The 26,139-nt window shown below is 39.1% G+C and overlaps 2 protein-coding genes and 1 long non-coding RNA gene across 5 annotated transcripts in view; 1 reads left to right on the top strand and 2 right to left on the bottom strand.

The window, feature by feature from the left end:
- Nucleotides 1-10,250, bottom strand: part of vps50 (VPS50 EARP/GARPII complex subunit) — a 103,109-nt gene extending 92,859 nt beyond the window's left edge. Inside the window, exons 1-4 of one of the 3 annotated variants that reach the window (XM_014994207.2) lie at nucleotides 10,100-10,250; nucleotides 9,525-9,593; nucleotides 1,804-1,926; nucleotides 590-661 (exon numbers count right to left, since the gene is read on the bottom strand). In XM_014994207.2, coding sequence (XP_014849693.2) covers nucleotides 590-661; nucleotides 1,804-1,926; nucleotides 9,525-9,593; nucleotides 10,100-10,132 — 297 coding nt within the window. In that variant the 5' untranslated portion in view covers nucleotides 10,133-10,250. The other 2 variants (XM_014994208.2, XM_088010185.1) reach the window with 2 other exon arrangements.
- On the top strand, nucleotides 9,606-11,026 carry LOC148156412 (uncharacterized). Its single transcript, XR_015764625.1, has 2 exons — nucleotides 9,606-9,934; nucleotides 10,202-11,026. It is a non-coding gene; the product is annotated as an uncharacterized LOC148156412 (long non-coding RNA).
- A 1,508-nt stretch (nucleotides 11,027-12,534) lies between these two features.
- Nucleotides 12,535-24,281, bottom strand: hepacam2 (HEPACAM family member 2). The gene is made up of 9 exons (XM_014994209.2): nucleotides 24,082-24,281; nucleotides 19,558-19,917; nucleotides 19,173-19,460; nucleotides 17,044-17,343; nucleotides 15,898-16,023; nucleotides 15,511-15,532; nucleotides 15,396-15,430; nucleotides 14,461-14,534; nucleotides 12,535-14,333 (listed from the first exon to the last, which is right to left on the bottom strand). Exons 1-9 carry the CDS (start codon nucleotides 24,137-24,139, stop codon nucleotides 14,223-14,225), a joined length of 1,374 nt encoding a protein of 457 aa, XP_014849695.2. The 5' UTR covers nucleotides 24,140-24,281; the 3' UTR covers nucleotides 12,535-14,222.
- Nucleotides 24,282-26,139: the final 1,858 nt, after the last annotated feature.

Genomic DNA, 26,139 nt, shown 5'->3' on the forward strand with positions numbered 1-26,139 from the left:
ATATAGCGCTTTATCCGATCATTTTTGACCACTCAAAGCGCTCTACACTAGAGTCACATTCACCCATTCGCACTCACAAACGCTCACACATTTATGCACCGATACACAGCTTGGCAGGCAATTTGGGATTGGGTGCCTTGCCCAGGGGCACATTGACATGTGGCAGGAGGAAGCTGGAATCAAACCTACAACCTTCTGATCGCAAGACAACTACTCTATCCATAGAGCCACAGTCGCCCTATTATGATATACGATACGTATATTTTACACCAAAACATGTTCCTCTGTGGGACACAGAACTCTTCACTTCTCTGCTCCTGAGTGTAAATCACTTTGTCTGCTAAATAAAGTCCTGAAGTCATCATTTTCTGCACTCTAATTAGGTATAAAGTGAACAAATGCCTCATAATTGGTGTTTAATTTCATGGCAAAATAAGTTAAGTTAATTACGTCTCCCTACTTCTACATGATCTGATATATTACTGCAAAGGCAACAAAAAGTTGTGCACTGAATCGATGGCAGCAAAGTAAATCCCAGTAATAGCAGCAAATCTTCCAGTGGTTGGACTTCTTGCCTGTAGATACTTACTGCAGCCTGCTGTCTCTTGAGTTTGTCTCTGTACTCTTCCAGTTCCTGAAGGTTCAGCTCAGGTGGGAGCTTCTGTAATAACAGGAAACACAGGCCAACATTAAACCGCAATGAATATTCACCTTGCATACTCCAGTGCAGACGATAACAGCCAAAGCTTCTGTGTCCGTAAACCAATTTCCGAAACCCTTCTCGCATTTGCAAGGCGGCATCCAGCCTATAACCCAAATGAGCATTTAACTAGAAAGGAATTGGATCTAACTTGAAAGAGGTAATCAACCTCCCAAGAGTCTTTTTCTTTTACATATCCCAACATGAATTTAAAAGATTTTTAACCGTTTTTTTAGCTGTTGAGACTAAAGATGACTTGCATATTTAAAATAGAAAACGAATTTGGTCAGTGAATACAGTTTCTCAGGGTTTTTTTCTGTGGTAATAAGCAAAGACGTCTTCTGCAGCCTTTGCAGCATGCTGGCATTTCCTTTTCCAGGATTATTCTGACTTTATTTCAACAATTATTTTGTTGCTGCACAGGATCTAAACAGGGATTTCATCTTCTCTCTCGTCTCACATTTTGAAAGAACTACGCGTCTCGAAGATGTTAAGGTTTTTCAGCTGCTGTGACTAAAGGTAACTGTGATTCTTTAAGAAGAAGAAGAGTTTATTCAGTAAATACACATTGTTAGATCACAAATCAGATTAGTCAAGATGGAAGAGGATCTTATTTGGTAAACAGCAAACAAACTTTGCTAGAGAAAAGAAGAAGATATTACAAATCCATGGCTCAAAGCATGAGAGGTAATTACTTTCCTCTTGACTGAAAGTCTCATTTCGGATGGTGTAGCAATACCAAGATAAATCTAATGAGATTTCACACCTTTCTTGTGTTGTGTGGATGCAATCCATCAATCCGGACCTGGGTGATGCGCACGCAGCTCAGTAAAAGCATAAGAGACAGCAGCTCAGGTAAGAAAGAACTTTTACTCCTGCCAGTCAGATGGGGCTCAATGAGCAGCGGCAGAACATATTTATTCCCAATTGATATGCAATGCTACTGGTATTAAAGTCACTGAAATGTGGCGAGCTTTGACGCAATCGTTATCCTAAAAAAAAAATGTTTTAAAAAAAGGATGAGGTCGACTGAGGAGCCAGTCTCATCGTTTTGAACGGAGTGGGACTCGTTTACGCGATAACACGATCCCGGAGCGACTGACCTCCAGTTCGTGCCGCACCATGTCGAAGGAGTCATTGGAGAAGTAGACCTCTTCGATGCTGTCGATGATTTCCTGCTCCGCCTGGGGGTCGATGGGCTGCTGCCTCAGCTCCCGCATCTCCTCCTGGAGGACATATCAAGAGACGGACACAGGAAGGGAGAGAGCTGTAAAAAAGACGCTCTTCACAGAAGCTTTTCTGACGCTTGTATTTCTACATTTTTCAAAAACAAAACACACACACACACACACAAAAAAGAGAATAAACTACAAGAAGCAAACTTGCCACAGGGAAGAACAATAAAAGGAAGGTAGACACATGATGAGAAAAACATGCAGATAAGTTTTGGGAAGAGTTGAAGGTGAAACAAAAGGCAGTAAGAAGCCAGAACAGCAGATAGTGAGGTGCAAGGAGTGGCAAAAAAAAACAAAAAAAAAACATTAAAGACAGGTTTTGAGTGAAGCCTGCATCTGTATTACTGGTCAAATGTCAAGGAGAAATGGGGAGCAGAAAGATAAAGGACTGCCATCCCTGAGAAACATCAAACCCTCATTGATTAACACACTGTGCATCCATCGAGCTTTGTTGCTGCAGCTGCTCTATTAGGAGAAGGAGCGTTAAGCCCACATCCTCGCCTTAATGAGCTGTGATGCAGTCACATGTCAATATGAAAGTGAAGGAGGACATGTAGTGCTGCAGTATACAAGGAAAAATGGATGCAACTAAAGCAAAGACACAAAGTCACACCGAAATAATGACATTTCAATTAATAATAATAATAATAATAATAATAATAATAATAATAATAATACTAGCTGGGCCACTAATGCTGAAGGCCTCATGTGGATGTGGATGTTTGATTACGACGTATGCTTTATACAAGGTCTTGCAAGGTATTTTACCCCTTTTAGACATACAGTCACAAACGTGAGTGTATTTCATTGGGGTTTTTTGTTGTAACTTTGCACAAACAAAAATCCAACTTATAGACAGAAATATATATAGTAACTTCAATTAAACCATACAGAAAGATTCAAAATTGATTACATGCTTTCCAGTTTAATCATAGTTTCAAAACAATGAACCATAGTTTAGTTTATTATTGCAGTCGGTCAAACATTTTCTATCTCAGGAGACTTGTCCAGTTGAATCAAGTCGCTCACTTTGGAAGCAACACGTTCACGAGCAAATAAAAGCCTGGAAAATGTCCCATTTAGTGTTGGCATCCCATTTAGTCGATACTTTGAAGAGCTCAAAATCTACTGGTATGGGTGAAGAGCATCTGTGAAGAGCGGTTTTCAAACCCTAACACAAATTCCTATTTGGATACAGGTCGATACCTTGACTGGGCCATTCTAAAAAGTAAATATTCTTTGATCTGAAGCAATCTCCTGAAGCCCTGTTTGTGTTAAGGGTATCTGTTCCTGCTGGAAGGTAAATGTTTCAAGTCTTTTAACAGCCCACTTATCCATATTTACACCAACTTTAGCCTTTCCATCCCTGCTGAAGAACAGTATTCCCCGGTTATGATGCTGCGATCACCATGTAGGCCATGTTTTTTTCTGTGCTTTCCTCAATAAAGATCACAACAACATCCTGAAACTCTGGTACGGTTTTTGTCTATACAATTGTGTTTATTCACTACAGTACCAGTGTGTTGGATTAAAGGGGTTAAACTTTTAATTTTATTTGTAGAAAAAGAATGAATAATGAAGCTTTTTTCTTCTACTTAACAATTATAAACTATTTTTTTTAATAGTCCAACACAAAGGGCCAAGAAAATACGGTGAACTTCAAGGATGTAATATGACAAAACATGGAGGAGTTCAGGTACTTTTGCATACACTTACATGTTAAGTGGAAGGAAGCTTTATATCTATAATAATCTGCAGCACAATCTTTAACTTTCAGAACATTAATATAAACAGTTCATGGGGTTAAAATAACTTGAAAGTACATAAACACAGGAGAAACGCAATCAATAAATCCATAAAAGTTGCGATTTTGCATGGCATATCAGGTTAACCAAAAATAAACGTCAACAACAATAAGCATGCATCAACAGGGCATCCAAGTATTTTAAATCTGCTTCAAGCTGGTTGACATTCTTACACCACAATGCATGTAATTTCATTTTCCGCTGTAATACATGGCATCGTCTAATTCACTATTTTCCACCCACGGAGTCCCTGTTACTCTTCTATAAATAGATCTTCTTATACAGGGCAAAGGAGGAGGATTAAAATGAGCCATCAGATTATCTATTGTTGTGTGTGCAGAAGCCTTCAGGTGCATGTTGCTGTGTTTGAATCAGGTAAGAAAGGAGCAAACCAGGATCCCAGGGGGGTGGTGGTGGGTGAGAGAGTGAGGAGAGAGACGGGAGAATACGCTCGGATACCAAACGGGTGGGTGGGAAAATCAGCTCAAAAGAGAGGGAAAGTGCAAAAGAGAGAAAGAGAAGATTGAAGGGCAGGATGGATGAGTCACTCTGCAAAAGGTAAAGAAGAAGAGGAGGAGTGAGAGAAGGACGATGGTCGTGTATTAAACTGTGAAGTTAGTTCATGTTTAGTTTGGGAAATGAACTTCTGCTGTGTGACACCGCTTCCCTCCACCCTCCCCACTCTCAGTCTCATAGCTGCAAAAACCGAAACACCTTTGAGAGAATGACTCATCGTGAGGCTACGCCGAGTTAAATAATTCCCTACCTTCCCTTCTGCGAGCTGCAAAAATAACACAAAACAGACTCCCCTGCACGGCCAGCGAAAAACCCCAAACAGGAACCCGCTGGGATGTTTTGATCAAATTTCACATTGAAGGATGAGGGACAAACAAACCATCCTTCTCCATCAGTCCCCCTCCCTCACCTGCCGCTCTTTTCTACCAATTAATAAATTTGTCATCTCATTGCAGAAAATGGAAATCTATTTGCATCCTAAGTCCAGGATGTTTAACAAGCTTTACAATAGAGTCAAAGTGGACGTTTTATTGGAGCGCGTGAGTATTGAAACAAAAAGGGGCCCAGTGCAAACAAAAGGACGTCACAAGACGCACCGAGAGAGGAAGAGAAGAAGGTAAACAAATTAAAGCCCTGCTGAATATGTATCTTAGGCTAACTGGGTTTATCTTCTCATCTGCTATAGACACAGCAGACGGCTCAATTTGGGGCCCGAACCGGTGGGCAGCTGCTGATTTAAAGGATAACAATATTAAAGTCTCGCTTGGAAGCGCATGACTTTCATATGTTCCATTTAGCGCCGTCTCTCATTGACCTGACGAGCTTGAACACTGTGATGTTGTCATTTTACTGTCTGCGTCAGTGGGCAGGCCGGCTCTTGAATGTATAATCACACATTATGTGAGACGTGTCAATATACGTTTGTACACTATAAACACGTCTTCCGCTCAATTCGATATGTTTTTTTTTTTTTTTTTTAGAAAACACACAATTGAAATTAGCATCATCAAGGATGTGATTTATGTTTATTAAAAGTTCAACCACTGAAAGAGTGGTAAAATATATTTAATACATAATCTGCTTAATATGGGTAATTAAATGGTTTCATGTGTCTTGTTATCAATGTGTGTTACTCATATAAAGAGTGACCCCTGCTGGCGGCTACTGGTAACTACATGAACTCCGATGATATTAGAGTTCAAGCTGCTATAACCATCATGTCTCTCAGCGACACCATGAATAGATATAGACATTAAAAACATTTGCATTTTTTCCCCCCCTCAGTGCATTACACAATATAGGCACAACACCAAAACGTCCCACTTTCTGGCAGAACATATAAATTAAAACACAAATATTTGCACTCTTTGTACAGATGAGGAGGAACATAAAACTCATGTTATTTTCAATTTGCAACTATTTTAAGTCAAGTATATGCACTAGATGTTAGAAAAATAGGAAAGATGAGAGTGTGTTGATCTTCCTAGCACATGAAAGGGCTGCAAGAAAATAGCTTCTTGCCCAAACTTGCACTTATGTACAATAACGAGCATGCTTAAAACAACTGAAACTGTTGCAAACAAGGCAAGTCCATCAAAACAAAGGAGAAGTATCCAGATGTCACCAAGTCCCCATGGCAACCTTTAGAAACTATCTCGCCAGCCGGTTTGATACGAGAATAAATGCCGTTTCCTGACCTGCCATCTGAAATCTAATTGTGTGCATTTTGATAAATAATACCAGGATTTAAACTGGAACAGTGTGGCTGCTGTTGAGCTTCTTGGCAACAAACATAGCCTGGCATTCGCATGAAGCAGAGGATTACTATGAAAAAGTACCCCAGGCCCACTCTTTGGTGGTATGATGAAAGATCTGTGATTCAGTAAGACGGTGACTTTTCAAAGACCCTTGAAACTGAGTGCATGGTATTATTAAGTAACTCTTTGAAATACTAGTAGATTTTAAATATGATTTTCATAAGCTCAGTTCTAAACTGAATATGTGCCATCACTGGGACTTTCAACAGCATAATGATTCAAAACCCATGGTAAAACAAACGTAGATGAGGTTATACACAGTCCAAAATAAACCTTTCTCGAAGGATCTCTCAATACTGGACCAGAAAATGAGAGAGCATAAAAGATAACCCTCTGCTCTGACACAGAGATGGTTAGGGGAACAGTTAAATGTTGTGAAATGTTACAGGAGAAGACCAAGTGCTATATATACACACACATACGCAAGTGTTAATTTTACGCAGTCAGACGCTAGAGGTTTTCCTGAAAACATTTCACAATCGATTCTACTAGCTGTGGACAGTTAAATCACAAATGAAATGGAAAAATGACCAAAAGATATTAGCACGTAATATTGCAGAGCTGATTGTTTTATCAAAACGAGTCAAAGAAGTAGCTGCGGTACATTCGGTTTAAAACAGTGCAACGCACACCGTCTATCAAATTCTCAAGCTTGAGTCCTTACAGCGACTCAACAGCGTCATCCATCAATCATCAGCTCCAGGACTTCTGGCTCACAGCCTGCCACATGCGGCAGCCGGCTCCTGGAAGATGATAAACGATTCAAATGACAAACAAAACGGTTGGAAACCCATGAAAGGCTCCAGTTTCAGTACAATAGTACCAGGTAAAAATCAAGTCCATTGGCCTCCCTCCACTGCACACCGTGGCGTGCTAGGTCACAGTCTTCCTCGGTTTGACAGCAGTAATGGATTATTCTCTAACATACAGGAAGGATGGTGTGTGTGCGTGTGTGTGTGTGTTGTGTGTGTGTGTGGCGGGGGCGGTTTCATTTTAACAATGACTCTTTTTGTTTTAGTTGAACACACAGGGAGGATGTTAGCAGTGAACACAGAACAGCATGTCACATATATTGCTGAGGATAAGTATTTGACGCCCAGATTTTCTTCATTCTTGTTTTTTTGGTTGTTTGTCGCTGAACACATGTACACTTAAATTAAAGCCAGCTCCAAAGCAGAGAAGACAACATGATAAACATATGTAATATAAAAATACATAAGCATGGGGATACTTACTACAAATACCATATAGATATAGAGATAGATAGATAGATAGATAGATAGATAGATAGATAGATAGATAGATAGATAGATAGATAGATAGATAGATAGATAGATAGATAGATAGATAGATAGATAGATAGATAGATAGATAGATAGATAGATAGATAGACGCATATATATACTCAGTGAAATTATGATTTTATTTTATTTTTTTAAAGAAAATATTCAAAACAACCTGTCCTTATTTGGAAAACCTGTTGGTCCCCCTTATTCAAATCATGTGTTTACTGATAAGCCGCATATTTTGAATAGTCAGGTTAAATTTCACCAGCCACAACAAAGCCTGGTTTCTTTCTGAAAAACTGAGTCAAGGAAATATCCCCGGTCTGACAGCATGAAGTAGACGACTGATGACTCTTCCGGGAGGTCACAAAGAACCCATAATATTTTCAGCAAGCTTCTGTTATGTCACTGAGCGTCAGTGTTCATGATGCCACAATACAAAAGAGAATGTTCAAATAAAAAGTCAATCTCACAAATGCCAAAAAAAAAAAAAAAAAAAAAACATCTTCACGAGACTTTAGGAAGATACTCTGTGGACTTACGAGACAAAACAACTAAAACCTGGAATTTAAACCCTCCAATTTGGCTGTCTTAAAACAAATCTGCAGATTGGGTCAAAATTACTCACAGCAATGTAAAATACTTGTTAATTATCACGCACACATTATGGCAGTTGTTGCACTCAGGGAATCGTCTTTTAAAACCCATATTTCCCTTTGCTCAGGTCACACAGGCCAAGCAGAACACTGACCATTATATTCTTGTTGATTATTCAAAGCTGCTTCACAACACCGAGGCCAAACAAAGCATGTGTGATAACATCAACACTCAAAGCTCAAAGTGTTTGGTTACTGCATTTCCAGTTTGGCCAAGCCACCTGACACTAAAGCATCTAATGAAAGTAAACAAATATTACTTCAGAAACTACCGTCTCTTCTATTGTAGCTATGATTACAGCTAAACAATGTTTTCCTTTCAGTCATGCAGCAACATCAACCATTTCATTTTATATATCAATAACCTTTTTTAAAAAAAAAAATGTCCTCAAGGTGTTTACGCAATAATTAATATGAACTCTGGTTTAAAATAAACACTAGCTTTCCAACTTCGGTTTTTCCAACCCATGTAAGTGAACTGACAAAGAGAGCACTTCCCCCTTTTTGATCTCATCATCAAATACTGACATGCAACATTACCTGAAAAAAATAAAAAATAAAAAAAGTCAAAAGAAGATGTGACTCAATTATGAGTGCTACGGTCAGACTAGACTCACAACCCAAAGACCTGCAGGCATAAACGCTTAAAGCTAAAGGAGCAGGCGATAAATTAAATGTCTACTCCAATCACCCGGGCTGTTCTGAGAACAAATTGGGTTCGTCAGCTTCCAGATTGTACTCAGTCACATTACTAAGAAGGTCGGCGTAGCTAGGAGCTGGCAGAGCATTGAGGTATATCGAAGTGATTGTACATTATAAAGAGACAGTCTTTCCATAATGGTGTGTGACGAAGTTGGTGAATAAGAAATGCTTTCCTGTGACAAAGCATGACTGAGGACATTTTAATGGCTACTTGGCAAAATGATGAAATAACATCACAAAGGGTGACTATGTTTCACGCTAGTATGTTCACTCTTATCATAAACTTTACCTTTTGACTAATCACCATATAACTGAAACTGAATAACAATTTAGACAACATTTTTTTTTCCTCATAAGTGAATGCATGATAGCTTACTGAGAAACATAAAGGTTTTCTTTAAAATAAATGAAAATACAGTTCACTCCCTTCATTTCATTGTTATGAAATACTATGTGTTGGTCTGTTACAAAAATCCCATTTCATCAAATACAACAAAGTGATAGGTTTTTACATGACAGAAATAAGAAAATGTGGATGCATTTTTTTTCCCCCGAAGAACTGTAATAACAAGTTAAACGAGTTTTTTTTTTTTTCAAGTGCCATTACAAAGTATTAGAAGGAATGATGGAACTTTTGTTGTAAGTATCCATGAATTGATGCATTTCTAATGAATTTGTGAACAAACTTTCAGCACATTCGTGAATTCACAAATTGTATTTCATTTTTCTTTGTTGGACAACAAAGAGTGCAGATGTTTTTTGTTTGTTTTTTACCTGAAAAACAATCATGTTTTACATAAAGCTTACCGTGCTAGGGATCCTCAGGTTCTCCACTGGACTCAGATCAGCCATGCTCTCCTGGGGGCTTTTGAGGCCCTGTCACAAAAACAAACAAAAAAACCCACCATAAACCTTTAATTAATGTTTTCTCTCCGTGCAGCCAGCTCCCCTTTCTCATACGGCTAGCATAATGACACTACTGCACATACACACAAAAAAGTGGAACTGACGGTGCAGATTACTGACAGCGATATGCTCTGTTGTGTCCTAAAAATTACTCAATCTAACATTACTTCTTGTGCAAACTGAGAACTTCCCCAGCCACCCAGGATTCATTGTTGTTGTGGGCAAGTGTTGTGAGCAGGTGTGTTTTAGCGGATTGAACGTCTAGTGTTCCTCAAGGAGAGAGGAAAAAAGGATTTTCTTTATACGAAATAGTAAGTCTAAACCTTCATAGAACTAGGTGAAAATACTGAGTTTGTCCCGTATTACCCCGCCTGTTAAATGCCAGACGATGAGCTGTCAAATTAGCCAGTTAGCTAGGTTAGCTGCAAGATACAAACGACCGGCTGGTCCTTGAATAAAGGCATGATTTTTCTCACCTGGCGGGCCATAAGAGACTTTATCTTCTGCATCGTGAATCCAACTTGTGTGAAAAAAGGCAAGTAAATGAATAAATCTTTAATACTGTTTGTTGTCAACAGTAAACCTCTATCACTACGAGAAGGAAGCCATAGTTGACTGTCACGTGATTGGAAAGGCAAGAACTGGAAGAATCCTGCAGCATCTTGGGTAATGTGGTTCTTACGCCGTGTATCGTTAAATTCTACCTGTCAGTGTTTATTACGGATAAACGTCGTTAAAATGTGTGTGTAATTGAAGCCAAAAGTAGTAATTTTTTTTTAAAAGAAGAAAAAGAAGGTATACATATATATTCTAAGACTTAAGATGACTGTAAAATATGGATTTTAAAAAAGTGATTATTATCGCAGCCTGGTCTTTCTGCCACTGGATGTCAGTAAATTTGCAAGAGTACAAATGGCTGACTTGTGGCTCTCGTGGAAAATGAAAAAGATACCAAGACAGATAAACTCCATATTCCATATTCGATCATATCAAACATGTTGATAGAAACCCTTGATTACTTGCTTTTCATCCTGTCGTTTTGAATCAAGGATGGGCAATATTGTTATTTCAGTGGGCCATCTGTTGATAATGCAAGGGTTTCACACTGAGTTGGAAGTGTTCATTTTCCAGGAAGCTTTGATGAAAGATCCTTCATTGTTTTGTGTCTTTTTTTTCTAGATGGTGAGTTAAGAATGCACTGTATATTCGGTCAAAAATTGCTGCTGCTTTAATAAAGTGATATTTTCTTGGCACTTTAAACATGATCTATTTAAACTGATATATGTTAAGATGTAAATTACTAGCTAAGTGATAAATTAGGCTGTGTATGTGTAGTTGTCATTGTTTTTTATTCTTCCAGGAATGTTCCTGAACTATTGCAAATAAAAACTTTTTCTCCCAGATATTCGCTGAACCAGAGTTCATTCAGGGTTACAAGAGTAAAGGGACACTGAATATGAATGTCCCCCAATCACGTTCTGTTTCTATTTTTAACAAAAATGCAAACAAAAATGCATTTTTAACAAAGATGAAAATCAAATACTATTTGCTTTCTGTTTTGCAATGATGTACTTATTTGTGGTGATCTATCCACACAAGATCAAAAAGAAACCATGCATTAAACTTTGGAATGTGAGAAAAAGGGGGGCAAATTCATAGTGTATGAAAACAGTAGCCAAATAAACTTAATCAAACCAGATGATATATTATGATTGAAATTGCAGTGGGTGTGCTGTTTAGCCAGCCACATTTATATTCCATTCACGAGAAAAGAGATCATGTCATGCCATGTTTTCCATGACTGTTTCTCCATCTCTGCCAAGTTATTAGGCCAAGCTCCGCATTGTGAGCTCTTCCAAATAATTACCAAAGTGGTGCACGCAGACCAACTCAGCCTGTTTGTAATTGCCCTGTCAGGCCTTCTACTGAGCAACACTTGAAGGCTGCGCACCGGAGGCAGAGGGAGAGCTAGTTCCTGGTTAATCATGCTTTAGGCTGATTTCCCAGTCAAATGAAGGTGAAGCTTCTCCCCTTAGGTGAATTTACTCCACTGTTGTTTGTTAGGCAGCCATCCATAAGGCGGCACCTCCCTTAAAGCATACACTGAGATGGAACAGATGGCCGCTGCTACCCGGAGATGCCTCCACAAAGAAGAGACACACACACCCACACAGTTGGTCAGCTCATAAGCTATAATTAGAACAAGATTAAAAAGACTTCTTGTTGTTATGCAAGGGAGCATCATACTTAGACTTGCAGTTAATTATCTCTGCAGTCGGTAGGTAGACGCGGCTTCTGGCAAGTATTGATTCCACTTTACAGATGCTGCATTTCCAAGTGTTTCAACTCAAAAATGCGACTGAATTCAATCTTTCATTTTGTCATAGAGTTTGGTCTTAACAGCCCATTTGTACAGATACAAAACCTGACTATGTGTCAGCCATTTTATAAACTCCGAAGTCCTGCTAGATAGAAAATCTTAAGCATTTTACTTGTACTTTCTCTAAATGCACATATGCACAAACATAAAGCACATCAGCACTCTTATTTACTCGTGACAAGGTGTCAGCAGGAGCAGGTGGGAGGGCACTCGGCCACATGCTGAAGCGTCCGTCTGTCCCTGCCAGTAGGCACACAGAATACCAGCACACCAATCGCCGACAGAAATGAGCGCTCTGCTGCAGATTTGGAACAATGCATGCAACTCATACAAGTGCAATAGGAGAGATTCAATTCAAAATATTAAATATTAAATACAGATCTTATTCTTCCCACTTCTGTTAAAAACAAACTGATCTTTTTCTGCTTTGCCATTTTTTGAAAAGCGTGTAACCACAGGGACAAAGTTTGAATTGTGTTCATCTTGTTTTGTTGTGGACAGCCAAAAGGACTTTACAATGACCCACAAAAGTAAATACATATACATTTAATTAATAAAGTACAAAACACATATACACAAACTGTACAATCATTTCAGTATTTTTTTTTTCTTAAAGCATGTGATTTTACTGAGTTTGAGCAGGAAAATCAAAGGAAAACAAACAAAAGAATACTTTTGGAGAAACAGACTCAAGTAGCACAATGACCATGAAAAGGTAGAATATTCAAGAGATAAATGTAGTTTCTTTTACATTTTGCATCTATTCATTGTGCAGTTTTAACAGTCAAACTTGTCCAAAATGGGAATTGCAAGCAATGAGTATTAGTTTTTAAAATATACTCCCTGCCTTCCATGAGTCGCATGTTTGACCTAGTTCTCCTACTAAACTTTCCCTCAACTCACCTGACTTTCTGTTTGAAAAAAAAAAAAAAAAAAAGCTACAAAACTTGACTTTCGGTCGTGGCAAGAAGGTTCTCCGAGTTGGACAAGAGAAGAAAATGGATCCAATCCAATCCAATCCATTCTTATTGTACTGCACAAACAGGACCAGTGCTGTACAGAATACATAAACATTACAAATGGTGTGTGATACAGTTTATTGTCTCAAAACAACCTTTTATTCCCACGACAAAGCAAGACATAAACTGGGTGTGGTCTCAAAATAGCCAACAAAAAAAACGACAGCGGCCATAAATAAAGTAGACTGGAACATTGTTTTTAAGAATCTCTGTATGTCATGTCCACAGAGCTAGAGAAAAAAAACAACACAAACACCACTTTTAAATAACAGCTTAATTTTTTTTTTGTTTTTCCTTCTAAAAACTTACTTTGCATGTAGACAACAGGCACATCAAAATGTCTACCTTGCAAAACATCCCTGTTTTCGATGTATAATGTACCCCTCCAACTGGAGCAGTAAATTACATTCACTAATAACTGGGAGATGAGACACTGCAAGAACGTCCTGTATGTGAAAAATACACCATTTTTATTCAACCAATAAAATTGACTACACCTATTTCAGTACGAGCATTGTGTACGGTCATAGTAGGTGGTAAATTCAAAACTTAAAAAAACATTAAATAAAAATAAACAAGAAAATAAAAAGAGTTCTTGTATATTTCTCCTGAAAACAAAAATCATGAAAAATGTATTTTTGCGTGCTTTCTTTTTCCATTTCTAGGAACTTCACAAACAAGAAACAAAAAATGGAAATAGAGTATTATATGTAAAGTCTCTTTAGGATAATCCATATACAATATTTACAATAGAGCAATCAAATGCCTTCATTGTAACACTTGTCAGAAAACATACGGTTATTTAAGGGTCTGTTTGAATTGGCAAGTTAATTCGTTTCTTAAAGCAACAATGTCACATAAGTTGCAAAGTTTTGGCTGTTTATACATTTAAAAAAGCTCAAGGTAATATAAAGATCTGCTTGGTTTTTAACAATCTTCATTCTTGAACACATAATAAAAATTAATCATGTTAAATAAAATTAAAAAAAAAACACAATCATACATCCACTTTTTATATATCTCTAGTAGAGGATGATAAATATCTGTCCCAAGCTCTCGACAGTAACAGTGCATATTCAGGTCGTGTACCCCAACAAGTCTCCTTCATTTTGTGTGCAAAAAAACAGTTGGGCAGCAAACACAAGAATAAGGCTACACAGAAATCTTCAAGTGTGACAACTGAATCTACCCAGCAAACAATTACTTCAGCAAGCTGGCACTGGGGGATTCTGGGACGTGTCTGATCACATCGTAGATGGTGGTGTGCATATCTTGAATGGACTCAAGCCGGGCCAGAGATTTGCATGATGACTGCGGAAGTCGGGGGAGAGGGGAATAAATAATGATGACATAATGGAAAATGAGAAAAACAGAAACTAAGTGAGAAGGACTTTTACTTCCTTTTCAAAGAGTCATCAGAGAACAATATGTAAATCACCTGGGTGGAGTCCATTTTTCCTGGTATGGAGACAAACTCATAGATGCCAAAGTCGTCTGCTGCATCTTCATGACCTGTGCATAAACATTTTATAATGTAAGAATTGCAGTAAGGGAAATGGTCTTACTGTGCTAAGACATGTTTTGCATATTTTTTGTTTTTGACAGTTTAACAGGTTTCTGTAGTGCGATGGTCTAGAACCACGTTGTTTCTTAACAATTTGAGCATTTGTGCCATTTGAAGGAACCAAGGATTCTTCTCTTTGTCTGAAAATTTTAAGAGGAGATTGTCCGACTTGAGATTTGTGACTTAAGCTCAAGCTCACTTGGGTAATGCAGCAGGACAATGACTGAAGGGACAGCAGCAAGTTCACCTTTGAACAGCTCAAAAATTAAAACAATATGTGGAGGTTTTGGAGTGGACTAGTCAAAGTCTAGACTTATATGTAACTGACACACTTTTCCATAAAGACTTAAGTGCTGGAAGACCCTCCAGTGTGGGTCAATTAAAACAATTCTGCAATCAAGACGGCCAGATTCGTTTGGCTGTTTATTTTCTTTTTTCTTTTTTTTTTTCTAATTAATAATTTAGCATTTAAAACCTGCATATTTAGAATAACTCACCTTTTATGTCTTGGTCATTAAAATTTTGAACAAAATACAAGAAACTTTTTCTCACAGCTTTGTGCCATGATAATATAAAACTTGGCATTGCTGTTTCCCTGACCTTGTTTACTTTTTTCACTTTACTGTCACTTCCAACTTTTTCAACCTTCTGTTAGGTTATTACATAAAACCGTAACTGTGATCATCCATTACTTCCTGTGTTAATGCCTAACAAAGGTGATGTAGTGCGTTTGCCACATAACATGTTATGCTTTTGTGTTTACGTGTAAATAAAAGCATTTTCCGTTATGAACGAGTCAACCTTGTTACCTGAGCGATGAGGTCGTTTCTGCTCTGAAAACGGCCTGTGGAGAGCAATTTGAACGGTTACTTTAGACGTCAGACGACGATAACTGTGATCTGATTTAATAATCCGAGCGCGTACCTGTTGTAGATGTTCATGAGGACTGTTGATTTTAAAGTGACAGGGGAAAAAAATAAATAAATACAATTATTTCCAAATCTAAACGTGAGAAACATAACAATTCTCTGTCATATTCAAATAGAGAAGTTACTTTACCCGGGTTAGATTCACTTTGACTAATATTTGCAAGTTATTTAAATATTTCTGTGGAACTTCGGCATGTATGAGCTAAGGCAGGAAGGTGGCGAGGAACACTCTGAAATGTTACTACCGTCACGTTGGCCCATTCTTATTTAAGGCTTTCAGAAATAAATAATAGACCTAAACTCATGTTGACTGATGATACAAGATCTTTAGGAAACCACATGTGTTAAAAAAAAAGTTAATCATACAAGAGCATCACCCTACCTCTCTTTGGATGACATGCCCTGCGGAAGAGGAACAGCAGCATGAAGCCAATGATGAATGAAGAACAGACCGCGATGGCTGCCAGCAGAGACGTAGATCTACCGTCATCGGCGTATTTCTCTTTCACTGTTCATAAACAAAGACAACATATAGCTGAGTATAATTTTCAGACAAGACAGTGATTTAAAAAAATGTTTCCCCTTCCTCGAACTTGTGCACGGCTTCCTGCAGTTCCAAGAAGTCATGCACAAACATGCCCTCAGCAGATGGGTCTTTTGAATGAATATAACTTGCAAGCAATAAAAGGAATGCTTATGACTCACAGTGAGTGGCAGCACTTTTAAAATCAAGAGACTTTGTGCATGAAATATGTCTTTAAAGTGGGACGTAATGAGGTAATCACACACAATCATGTCGCCTTCCATGTTTGGAAACCTACTTATTGGGCTAATTTAAATAAATTAAAAAATGTAAAACACAAAGTGTAAAAAAAAAGGCCCTCATTTAATCTAAAATGTATCTATCTTGATAATAAAAAACAAAACGTGTGTCGAGGTTCGCCCATGATTTTGACTTCTTTTTTTTTTTTTTTTTTTTTAAAAAGGTGTCTGGCATGACTTCTGTTGACTCACACCAAACTGAGTTTTAAATCAAAGGAAGTATCGGCAATAACCGTCACTGTGACTCTTGCTCTCGCTATCACCAAGACAACATATCAATGCCCCATACGGCACACAGAAACTGCCCTTGCTATAAAACTCAGTCAATAAACACAACAGCTGTTATGCCCTGTTGACTTTCCCAGCCACTGAACTCTAATACAGACTGCAGCTGACAGCAACCTGGCAACAGAGATAAAATCTTAGTTTCAATAATAGTCGTGAATGTTTTATGCTATATCCATAACCTGCTTGTGCGACTCAGCTGCTGTGTAGAATAACGCTTGTGATGCAGTATTATTACTAGAGTGGACAGCTTTATCATTGGGAAAGTGTCATCTCTTTTTTTTTTTTTTGCTTTTTAAACGCTTCATCAGACTCTTCTGCTTTTGGCACCAAGCGCAGTTCACAGAGTGTTTATCTAAGAGGATTCCCAAAACCAACCCACGCTCCGCTCCGTCCTGCCGATATTCCGCCCTCCACCCACCTGTTCTCAAGCTGGCCACCACCAGAGTGAACTGGGCCTCGTCCTGCTTCTTGGTCACGTTGTTGAAGGCTCGGCACAGGTAGTCCTCAGTCTGGGCCAGCTCGTCGGACTTCACCTGCAGCTGCGGGCCCGTTGTGATGATCTTTGTGGCATTGGGGCTCTTGGAGATCCAGACGTAGCTGTTGGGGGGGTTGGAATCGGCCTGGCATTCGAAGTGCACCAGCTCTCCTGGGTTGATGGTGAACACCTTCCCTGTTCGGAGGCCCTGGCCGGAGTTCACCTCCAGGTTGTAGGGACCATCTGTGTGCGGGTAGTAGGGGACATGACAATTTGTTGTTGCTAAATAGTACTCTATAGTTTAATGAACAGTCTCATTTCAATGCATGATGGGAACATTTTAGATCATCTGCTTGCAGGATTTTAATAACCACTGAGTGAGTTGAGCCCAGTTTGCCTAACCTCACTTTTTATAGTCAGGTTTCATGTAATGGTGTCAAAACTAGACTTGTGTGGGGCTTGTGTCTTGGTGTGCTCCTGCGAATGGACACCACTGGTTTGGAGCAACAAATTTCAAAATACACTTCAGTAAAGTGATTTAGGGGTAAAGTGATTTAATTAAATGCTCTGTCATTGAATTGGCAGCTACTTTGTTTCAGCAGTTGTGTACATGTTCAATACACGTAATACGTGTTTGGCACTTATATAGCGGAAATCTATAACCTGTCCCCCAAAAAATCCATTGTGGTAATCAAATTGTGTAGTTAATATTTCCCAATGCTACTAAAATGAAAACCTGATAAGCAATAGTGTGACAGAATAAACAGAGAGCGCATTTTCTCTTTACCTTAACTGTATATGTTTATATCAGAAGTGATGCTTCAAACTTTCCACGCTAGAAAAAGGGCAACATTATCTATTTTAACCCCCAAAGTGAAAGAAAAACTCAAACACTGAAGCCTGAAACACTTGTGCGTCTTGCTTTTAAACACTCAATAATCTTGGTTGCTGACATGTACCAGGACAAGTTTGGCCTTAAGGGGAAAGCATATCTCCCTACTCTAGTTTCACTGTAAGGAGGCGCCATAATTATATCATCAGGTGACACACTCCTGTGCAAAACACATCAAGCCAGAGTTTGATGCTGTGTGGTCACAAAAAAAACAATGTTTATTATTTTTGAAAATAGGTGAAATGGGTGAAACACAAGAATCTCATAGGACGGCATTATTGCAGGGTCCCTTTTGAATATGTTCTCCAAATCCCAGCATAAATCGTGACTTATCCAAAAGTGATTGCTTTTGGATAAGTCAACAACTTCAGACTTTGGAGGTTACACTTAAGGTCAGAAAATTCAGAAATACAAAATAAAAAAATAAAAAAATTAAAAAAAATAAATAAAAACCATCTGCGTCTTTATCTTTGGTTTCGTTGAAATGATCACATATTCAAATTAATTCACAAATTATACTCCATGTAGCCTCAAACTCCCAGAACTAGGAGAGCTTTGTCAGCACTCCTCGTAAAAATATCAGAGCCCACTGAGATAAATGTGCTCCCATGCAAATACTTTCCCGTAAGAGAAATATGTTTTCAGGTAGCAGCAGGAGTTCATGAAAATTTACATACAGCCTGATCAAACACCTCGGGGCGGAGGGCTGCAAACGAGGGAACTTAAAAAAAAAAGTAGACATAATATGTTTATAATTTGTTGTCAGAACAATAACGTTGGGACGATGAAAACATATCTGTGAACACTTTTACATAAAGATGGTTAAAATTAAAGAACAGATTTGCTGTGGCGTATAATTTAAACTAAGTGGCAGAGTGCTACGTATATATTCTGTTCACCACTTAAGTTATTAAATTGGTGAACCGACCCATTGGACAACGTGTAAGTGTTTTGTGGGTGAGAGTTAAAGGGTTAAATAGTGGCAGCAGCATTGTGTTCCCTGCCATCTGCAGGTTTAGTCTCACTGATATTTGTTTTCAAATTATGAAAGAGGAGCCATCAACAAGAACTGTGTTTAGATGTTGAATTTCAGCCTTTTACGGTGTTCAGCTGAGCGTGAACTCAGCTGAACACTAAAATAATGAAATGAAAGACAGAAAAGAAAGGGATGTCTACTCACAGTAAACATTGAGCTCCACTCCCCTGCTTTCCATGATTTGGCTCACAGGGTTGCTGACAGCACAGCGATAAGTCCCCTTGTCCTCCTTTCTCACAGGGCTAATCAACAGCGTGGATTTGTCTTGAGTAAAGTGGTATCTCTCGCTGGGAGTAAGCAAAACATTGTCCCTTAGCCACCGGAAGGCAACTCTTGTTCCTTTCTCAACAGAACAAGTCCAAGTTACATTTGCTTTGTCTTCTATGACTGTATATGATGGCTTCCTCTCAATGACTGGTCTGGAGACAGGCTCTAAATAGAAAAAACAAACAAACAAACAAAAAACATTGCTAATTGTGGATCTAATCAGCATGTCAGGGAGCATAAAATCAAAGAGTTAATAACTCACCATCTACTGTCACATGGATAGTTCTTTCTTCTTTCTTCACCGTTCCTTTTTCGCTATGAAACTCTATGTTGAGGCTCAGCTTGTAATATCCCTCGTCGTCCTCGCTCAAATTCCGGATGGACAGAGAAGCGTTTGGCTCCTTGAAGTCCAGGCGCTTGCGGTACATCATGTCTATGATTTTGCTGTCTTTGTTAAATGAGACCAAAATGGTGCTAGCACCGTTCACGTTAATGTGAGACCAACTGCCCTGGATCTCAGCTGCATCCAGTGGAAATCTGGTGTCGACAGAGAGGAGAAGATCCTTCCCTTTGGTTCCATGATGAACCGATGAACGAATGTGAATCAGTTCGCAGCCGACATCTGAGATAAAGGACATGATAAGATTAGGAAAAAAAAAAAAAAAAAAAAACTGAAGATGACTTGTTAAATCTTCAGCTAAAGATATGAACTTACTCTATAATGTGCTGTATGCCAACACGAAATAATTTGAATGTGAAGATGCTAAATAAACAAGCAACAATTTACGTTCAGGAGTTTTTCTCAGTTTTTCTCAGTTAATTAATATGTAGAAGCAGCTCCTCCATCATCTTTTTGGTCACCACCCAACATGGATTATATACAAATAAAAATGAAAAGTTGGTGATAATTGAATCATACCAACGAAACGATTTCAATTTAATGATGTCCTTCCACAATAGTTCAGTACTAAAATACAAAAATGTAATTCTTTAGATTACCCAACACAAATTACTGCAGGTACTTTTTGTATATGCTTTCTATTTCTGATACCCAAGAAAATGTCATTGACCAGCACTGGCTGCTGGTGAGTCTATGAAACCAAACCAGCGCATCCAGTTTGCATCCTGCTTTTCAAATTGCCCACGTCCTAAAACTGTAGTGAGTTAATATTGACCCAGCTCACTAAAGGGTGTTGTTGTTGCCAAGCTCGAGGCCTGTCTGATCCTGACTCCCTGGGCGGCAAAGCGGTCAGGCTTGTCTGAAGTCTGAAGTTACAGTAATTGCTGATGTATTGAGCGTCTTCGTCTGTTTAGGCTTCGGTTTGGTTGCCAGGCAGTGAGCTACAACAAGCCCAAAAAGGAGGAGTTGTAAAGAACATGCGACTCTTTAAAACATGTGCAAAACAAGCTGAAATATTTATTATTTTTCATTGAGTGGTCTGTTTCATCTTCCTCTTTCTCTTTTGTGAACCACACTTCTATTTGTGTGCCGTCTTTCTCTGGAATCAGCGCTGAAAGTAATAGCACCCTCATGAGAAGCAGTGCCAGTTCTTCGTTTGTGCAAAATTTAAGCAAATAGTTGGATTCGCTTTTGGCCCAATAAGCTTTTCCCTCTTTTGAGGTCTACTTGGTACAATGCCCTGCATTCACACCGCATTCACCTGAGCGTAATTTAATCGCAGATTAGATCCAGCCATTCTGTGAAAGCCACAGGGGGGGTTGAGAGAGAAACGGCGTCACGAAGACCAAGGAACACAGCGGACAGGTCAGGGATCCAGTTGTGGAGACGTTTAATAATTACAAAAGAAGCAAAAGAGGTCCATAATAACTTTTGAGGAGCTGCACAGACACACAGCTCAACTGGGAAAAACGTTGCAAGAGCAGCAAGAAGTCAACAACTGTTAAAGGAGAGCCGTAAGAAGTCCAAGCACAGGACACAAGCAAATGTGTGGAAGAAGGTGCATTGTTCAGACGAGACTTTGGGTGAACTGTTTATGCGTATATGCATGGGTATGTGTGATGCTAAGCACCTTGAACACATTTTTCTCACAGTGGAATATGATGGTAGGAACATTATGGGATGCTCTACTTCAGCAGAGACAGAGGAGACGGTGCAAAATACTGCAGTCGTAGAGATCAGTACCACCAGAAAATGTGCTAGTGGGCAAAAGACTTGAGACTGAGGTGACATAATGGGCCTAAACATGCAACTAGAGCTACAGTTGAAAGGTTTGCATCAAAGTATTCTGATGGGAGAACGGCCTAGTCAAACTAAGGAGCTAAGTTCAAGTGCTAGTCTTCTCATTCTTATGGAAAGTACTCGCCCGGGTTAGCTAAACATAAATGTGCGTCCCAGTTTTTTTTTATTTGTCTTCCTCTTCACCATAATGCACTACCCTGTGTTGATCTATCACAAATAAATTCCATTGACGTTTGTGGTTGTGACCAAATGCAAAACAAAAAGTTAAATCGGTAGAAAATCATTTTCTCGAGGCACAGTTTCAGCCTGCTCCTCAGCGACTGCCGCCCACGGTGCTCATCACAATACATCTACTGTGCGTCTGCTGTTATGTCCTAAATAATACATGCAGCGCAAAAAAGCCACAGTGACACGTTCCACTCTCCAGCCCGCAGGCCAGTTTCTGTGTCACTGTGTGTGTGCGTGTGTGTGTGTGTGTTGTCAGTAGCAGGAGTGCGGCTGTGTTTACACCAGCTGAGAGCTGGTTAAAAAGGGCAAAATGAGGAGAAGTGTGCCCAGCCCGCTCCCTCACTGTTGTCCCCAAACAGCTTGGTAATTGTTGTGGTGATAGAGTGTAGATTGCTGTGACAATGGGCTTTTAGGGCGAGAGGATATCTTCGTTTAGCGGACATGCCCTCACAGATTTTAAACAAGCAGCATGTGGAGAGCTGCCAGCACCTGCCCCTTATCGCCCTCACCTCACATCCAAGATGTTTGGACACTAAATAAAGTCAACAGGTGCTTCTCCGAACACCGCCATCCCCTGTGCTTTAAACAGACAAGACAAACAGGCCTTCATGTCAGGGAGGGTTGGTGATACAAATATCAAAGCAGTTAGGAAAGTTCATGCTGGATGAATTTTATGTAGTTTGTAATGAGTGAAGTACACTGGTTCATGAATGCAGTTTCTGGGTCACAGATGAGTCCTCACGGTGGCTTTCCACTAACCTCAACCAACAATAGAACTGAAGCTAATTCTGTCAAGTCACATTGTGCTGCTGACGGCGGAAGGACATATTTTTTAAATTTCCTTTTTAGCAAGAAAACCTAAGATTTGAGGTCAGCTTAGATTCAAAACAGGCATCAGTAAAGTTCTTTAATTTAAGAAAATTTCTCATATCATACATTTTTTTGTAATAGGAATAGAAAGATGCCAACGACTTGTTTCAGTTTGGAGTGGTTAGAGCTTTTTTTATGCTTAAAAATTGCAATCAAGTTTCATCATCCTCATTGGGAAATAATTTTCCAAAGGTTTTGGAAGATATTGTCAAGCAATGTCTCAATCCACCTGAGTTGTACCCTGCAAGGCAAAAATATACAGGAACCTCATAGTTATTACTTTGTTTTGTTGTTGTTGTTGTTTTTGTCTTTTCTTATTCCCAAGAGTTTATTATTTTTCAGTTGTGCAAAAGTTGCAATATTCCACATATCAAAGAACAAATCCACTCCTGACTCTGCACAGCAGCCGGTCCCATCGTGTAGCTTAGCGTAGCGGAAGGCATAGGACACAATTTTAAAAATATAAATACAAATATAAAAATAGATAAATACAACAAGTCAAGCTAACAAAGAATAAAAATAATAAAAATTGAGGAGAGCACACAAAATGTATCTAAGTTTAAATTTTTATTTTTTTATTATGTTTAGAAATAAATTAATAACTACAGCCCATCGTTTTCACTGAAAAAAATAATTTCTTGAAATTGAGGAAACTATACTGTTTAGAAACTCCCGCAATCATTCTATGAAATTATTAATTATTATAATTTCCTGCCTCACTGATAAATAAATTTCATTTATTAACATCAACTATTGAGCAGAGGGAATAATGTGTGTTTCCCTTTTTGTTCAGCAAACCTGCTACTGACACAGCCAAAGCAGCAAGTTCTACTTTACTGTTCACCTAAGCTGTTAGGACTGGACAGAAAAAACAAACAAACAAAAAAAAAACAGAAATGCAAACAAAAATAAATTGTCTTAGCAGACCCACTCTGACGACACAAGCGCAGGAACTTGTCGCTGTCTAAAAAAAGAGAAAAGGTTTCCGAAATATAGCTTTTCTTGACAAAATTTACCGCACAAAAGCGTTTGTAACTTTTCATCCACAAGCTAAAGAGATTTTACGCGATAGACCAGAACCGTGCTTCTTAGCACCTTGTCACGAATCCATCACCACTCCTTGACTGTGTCATCATGACAGTGTTGTAATCATGCAAACACATGAAATTTCAAGCACAATTCATTATATTGTTCAGAGAACTACTTTCATAAAAACAATGTAAAGAAAAAAAGCATTTAAACAAACAGTAGGATAAATTTTAATGGGAAACTCATCTAGTAATTGTTTGGATATTTCCTCCTATGTCCCGACAAGTTAAATTTTTTACAAGTCTGTCGTAAAGCAGCATTCACCCCCAGTTTTAGAACAAATCTGCCGCTGACACTGCGAGGCAACCGGTCCCACCGTACCTGCGCAGTAACAGCAACGGTCTTAACTAACACAACCAAGCTCCGCATCCCGCCGCAAAAGCGCTTTGAAACCCTCACCTGTTAGGGCAAACAGGACGGAGCAGACGCACAACACCGTTGTTCTGGTGGCCTCCATGGCATCTTATCCTTTGGGGAATATGAGGGACTTCTGATGCGCAGGCAGGGCGTGTGGGACGTCGGTCAGAGGAGAAAAGAGGAAGGGGAAGAGGAGTAGGAGGAGGCAACGGAGGAGGAGGAGGAGAAGAGAAGTGAGACTGGCTGTGGTGACAACATTTGCCAGGGAAATAAGAAGAGCTGCAGAAGCTTTCCTGCATGCAGCTCTATGCTCCTCCCACGTGACACAGAGCAAGAGGTCCACCTGGCAGAGAGGAGCTGCACAGTGTGGCCCTGACATTCACACAGAAACAAACCTGCCCCTGAGGGTGAGGGTCTTGGTCTGTCAAAGGGGAACCGAGACATGAAACTGTAAAAGGATAGTCGAGAGCAGGGTGTCTTTACACTTTAGCGCACCAGCTGTCTGCTGCTTCGATGCCCGGGGCTGAGAAAACAAAGCTTTTAACTCCTAACGGCATGTGGCAATTGTTGCTCAGCCATCAGCAGCCAGCTACTCAGTCAGGAATCGTGCTGGAAGTCTAGAAAGACGAGAGCTGAAAGCCAGAAAATCCTGCACAAATAAAATACCTATCAAATGTTTTCCCCAAGACTTTCGATCTCTAGGAAAACACCGGGGAGAAGAATGAGTCTAAAGTTGGAAGAAAAAAAAATGTTCACTGAGTTCCCTTCACAATGTTCGCTTTCAAAGAAAGGTGCATTTTGCTCTTCATCTGTGGAAAGGGCAGATGCAAATGAGGAGATTACTGTGGAAATGTCTTCTTTTCCACTAAAGTCGCCAAATATCTCCACAGACATCCTCCTGTCCTGCCTACAAAGTCGTCCAGATTAAAACGAGGATTTGTCTTAATTTGATTTCCAGAAGGCCAAATTAAACATTGGCTCTCGCACTTCATATGTCCCCTGGTTATTGCCGCAGAAGGTTTTGTTGCTTGGACGATGCGGTCAGCTCGGGATTGAACGGCACAGCGAATGAATTGGGTCATTGTAAACTGCGTAAATAAGTCCCTGATTTGATGATGGCACCATTAGGGAAATTGGTTATTTGTGTATTCTCAGACCCCCGTTTCTGGGATGCTTGATTCCAAAGGAAAATAAGCAAAATTATATTGAAACAGTTTCAGCATTCCTTAAAGGGGAAAGCATGGTTTGGCAGTTTTTATCCAACCTTAAGCCCAAACATTCTTTCTGGTTTTGAAGTTTTCATACTTAAATTGAATGAAAGTCAGATGTTCCTCATGTTTTCCTTTCTAACGAACTGAAACCTTTATGTGCGTCTCTTTCTTTCAGTCGCCAGAGACTGCATGGTTCTGTTTTGCCTGTAGGTGGGGTCATCACATCAGTTATTCAGTCCTGTGTTGTAGCTAAGAGGCCTTCACAATTTAAATACTTAAATCAAACTTTGTGTTGTAGCTGCTCCATTTTGATCAAGGCTTTATCTGGAGAGCTACTTGCTGTTTTTATTTTGACCCTTCTAAAGAGCAAATGTTGATGTTTTTTCACACTTTGGAAAGACACTTTCCTGTTGTATAATTTTTTTTTATACTGAGAAATGTATTATTGAGGAAAGCAGTTTCACTATCACCTCTTGAAGAAGTGTCCATTAAACTCTCTTATCATCATCGCATCAGGGCAGAGAGGATTTGTTATGTTTTGTTGTTGTTTTTATCTTTAAGCTGAGATACTCCAGCTAAAAAGACCATTTTGTTTTCAGACGCTCAAGCAGATTCAGTGCAAGACTATGTAATTGATGTTTACACTTACTTCCCATTTTGCAAAGAAAAAAAAAATGTTCAAAGCAGATGGAAACATAAAAGACTTGCAGCTGCAAATGCAGTTACAAGTGGCTGTGCAAAGTCTTGATTCAGGGCTGCAAGATACAAAAGCAGGTTTGTAAAAAATAAAGAAAAATAAATGAAGTATTTCCCACCTCACCGTCCATTTGCTCCCATTACTAATAGCTACAGAAGGGCATACAAGTCAGTCAGTGTGTGTGTTTTAAGT

Source organism: Poecilia mexicana, unplaced genomic scaffold, assembly GCF_051168715.1.
Source record: "Poecilia mexicana isolate PSO_F unplaced genomic scaffold, ASM5116871v1 scaffold_11, whole genome shotgun sequence".
NCBI classification, from domain to species: Eukaryota; Metazoa; Chordata; class Actinopteri; order Cyprinodontiformes; family Poeciliidae; genus Poecilia; species Poecilia mexicana.

What these genes read in the sequence shown, in the direction of transcription:
- hepacam2 (XM_014994209.2), bottom strand. Translation starts at nt 24,139, where the DNA reads ATGGAGGCCACCAGAACAACGGTGTTGTGCGTCTGCTCCGTCCTGTTT. An exon ending in TATCCATGTGACAGTAGATG is followed by an intron (nt 19,461 to 19,557) that starts GTGAGTTATTAA and finishes TTTTCTATTTAG; the next exon opens with AGCCTGTCTCCAGACCAGTC. An exon ending in CTCATGAACATCTACAACAG is followed by an intron (nt 15,431 to 15,510) that starts GTACGCGCTCGG and finishes TGCTCTCCACAG; the next exon opens with GCCGTTTTCAGAGCAGAAAC.